Here is a 2,677-nt window from a genome sequence, read left to right as displayed (position 1 = left end):
TGATTTGTATTCTGATCATTTTTGGAAAAGATTGTGCTTCATAGTATCTCATCCATAATGTATGGCTTGACTGGAGATTTTTTGATGTAGATGACACAACCATTTATTTTCTTTAGCTGGGTTATTTCAGTGTAAGGGAATTGATGCCACTTAGAAGGGTTACTTTCTCATCAAGAGCATCTTTTTTCTTATTTTAGTTGAAGCGTATTGATAGGTTGCGTAGATTTTCCTAAAAAAATTGGTTACATTTTCTTGCTTAATGCTTTCTTCTACACGTTCTCGAAAATTATTCTACAGTTTATAGTGTCTCATCTAGAATGTACGCTTTTTATTGTAGTTTTCTGACTTAGGTGGGAAGAGCATGGCTTTTCATTCCCTGCATTATTTTGGGTGAAAGGAAGTGAGTGCCTTGAAGGGTTAGTCAGACTCCAACAGCTCCATTTAGATGCCAACTTTTTTTTTAGCTATTTAATTTTTTTTCACGTTTTGTAATGACATTAAATTTTTAAATAAATTGATTTTTTTTTCAATTGATATTTTATTTAAATTAGTTTTCTTTAGAGTATCACCAATGAAGGGTGTTATGCAATTTGGGAAGAAAGGCAAGCTTAGTCTGAGATATATCGATTCATTTGAAATAGATAAGGTGGGTGTTGTTGCATATTGCGTCGCCTTACCACTGATATTAGATAGCACTCATTTTGTGTTTCATGTGTCAATGCTGTGAAAGTATTTATATGATCTTTTTCATGTTATTAAAATTCAAGGAATTCAAGTGAATAAAGACTTGTCTTATGAAGAAGTTTCATGAGCTATTCCTGGCAAAGCAAATAAAGAAATTAAGATTGAAGGAGTTCGTCTCTGTAAAGGTGTTATGGTGTAATCACTCTATTGAAAAAGCTACTTTAAAAGTAGAAAGTGAAATGTGATAGAAATATCTGCATTTATTAAAAAATAGAAAGTTTATTAAATTAAAGTAAGTATTCATTCAGATGGTTAAATTTTCTAAGGATTTTAAATTTTTAAATAAATTAAAGTTTTTTAATTAATATTTTATTTAAATTAGTTTTATAATAAATAGAGAGTGATAATTTAAGTAAAATTTATATTAATAACTTTTTTAAAGATTCGAAATTTGAATTCTACTCAATAAAAAATTTGGTTTTAATCTTTTTAAGTTGTGGAAAAATGAAAAATTGTGTGTTTATTTTTGTAATTTTTTATGGACAATTTCTTGTAAATTTTCCAATTCTCCTTTGAATCAGATATTTCTTATTCGAAGCTCAGATCAGCGAAGAACGGAGGGCGAGAGCGAGGGGTCCATCCACGCCATTGGCTGCTGTGGAGGTTGAGTCACCGAAAAATCATCCCCTATCGTCATCCTCTGCTCCTTTCTTGTTTGGCGTTGGCGTGTGTATGTGTGTCATCTTCAACTTCTCTTCCTCCTCAGTTCTAGCTGTTACACGTGCATATGGTAAGATGCTTGTTTCTTTTCTCTTTTGATTGAAGATCTGTCATTTTTCCTTGTCTCTTGCTGCCTTCGATTTCTGCTCAGCGTGGAGTGAAGTGTGCTTGTTCTTTGTCTCTTCTTCATCCTCAGCTGCTGGAATTAATTCTTGCCGTCTTTTGGGTGGTGGCTGTCATAACTTTCGGAGATGATGCTGAAATTCCATCTAAATGTTCCAGCTGGGTTTTGTTGGAGAAAAAGGAAATTGAATTTCTTTATTGTGTAAATAGTGAACGAAGAAGTTTGTTGAATGATTATGTGTGTTAGAATTTTTAATTGAAGCTTCTAAATTTGGTTGCTGCCAACTATAATTTAAATGGTTAATTTGGGATTTAGTTTGAGATATTGTATTATTGATGATACTTAAGCAGTGTATGGAAGTTGATTTAGGAATTAAATGATGAGAATAAGAGGTTGGGATATATGGAAATTGATTATGTGATGAGTAAATAGAAATGTTTTCAAGAGGTTTATCTAAATGCTTAAAAGAATGATAAGGTTGATTTATTGATATGGTTACATTTCAGTTTATTGATAGGAAAAGAGAAATTTATATTTTGAGTTAAAAGTTTATATTATTGTTGAGAAAGCTTTAAGAAATTATATTTAAACAGAAGGGTGTGGTGGTTAGTTTTAAATTAAAATGCTCGTTTTTTGATGACTTGAAAATTACTTGATAAATGATTATATAATTATGATTTATTAGTCAGGAAATGAAGAACATCATTAGAATTAAAAAAAAAAAAAGAGAAGCAAGTTTAAAATTCTTGAAAAACTTTCAAGTGAGTGGTAGTGTCTCAAATAATTTCTTGCAAATTATTTATAAAATTTTTTTATTTAAATTTTTATAACATTTTTTTGTGAGTTGTATAAATATTCTTGTCAATTTTATTTGTATGATTTATATAATTCTTTTTAGTTACCGCATTTTTATATTAATTAGTTTATTATAACTTTGCTTTATTTTTATTAAGAATTATGCTGTTATTAAAGAATAATTGGATCTGGTCCATTATTTAAACATTTTTATTTAAGTTTTATAATTCATATGACAGTTGTTAATACGATGATTCGTGTATAGTAAACAATGAAAAAAAAAAATTCAATGAATATTTCAAACTCATGCACGCTTGATTTATTTAGGAGGATTGAGTTCAGAATGCTGAATGT

The 2,677-nt window shown here is 29.2% G+C and overlaps 1 protein-coding gene across 1 annotated transcript; it reads left to right on the top strand.

Annotated features, from left to right (window-relative positions):
- The first annotated feature begins 349 nt into the window (after nt 1-349).
- On the top strand, nt 350-1,874 carry LOC129308545 (uncharacterized). The gene is made up of 4 exons (XM_054949709.1): nt 350-416; nt 562-646; nt 1,288-1,474; nt 1,601-1,874. Exons 2-4 carry the CDS (start codon nt 572-574, stop codon nt 1,657-1,659), a joined length of 321 nt encoding a protein of 106 aa, XP_054805684.1. The 5' UTR covers nt 350-416; nt 562-571; the 3' UTR covers nt 1,660-1,874.
- Nucleotides 1,875-2,677: the final 803 nt, after the last annotated feature.

Source organism: Prosopis cineraria, unplaced genomic scaffold (assembly GCF_029017545.1).
Source record: "Prosopis cineraria cultivar Desert tree isolate PC_DT_omini unplaced genomic scaffold, ASM2901754v1 PC4, whole genome shotgun sequence".
Taxonomy (NCBI): Eukaryota; Viridiplantae; Streptophyta; class Magnoliopsida; order Fabales; family Fabaceae; genus Prosopis; species Prosopis cineraria.
This window is presented reverse-complemented; position numbering and strand designations above follow the sequence as displayed.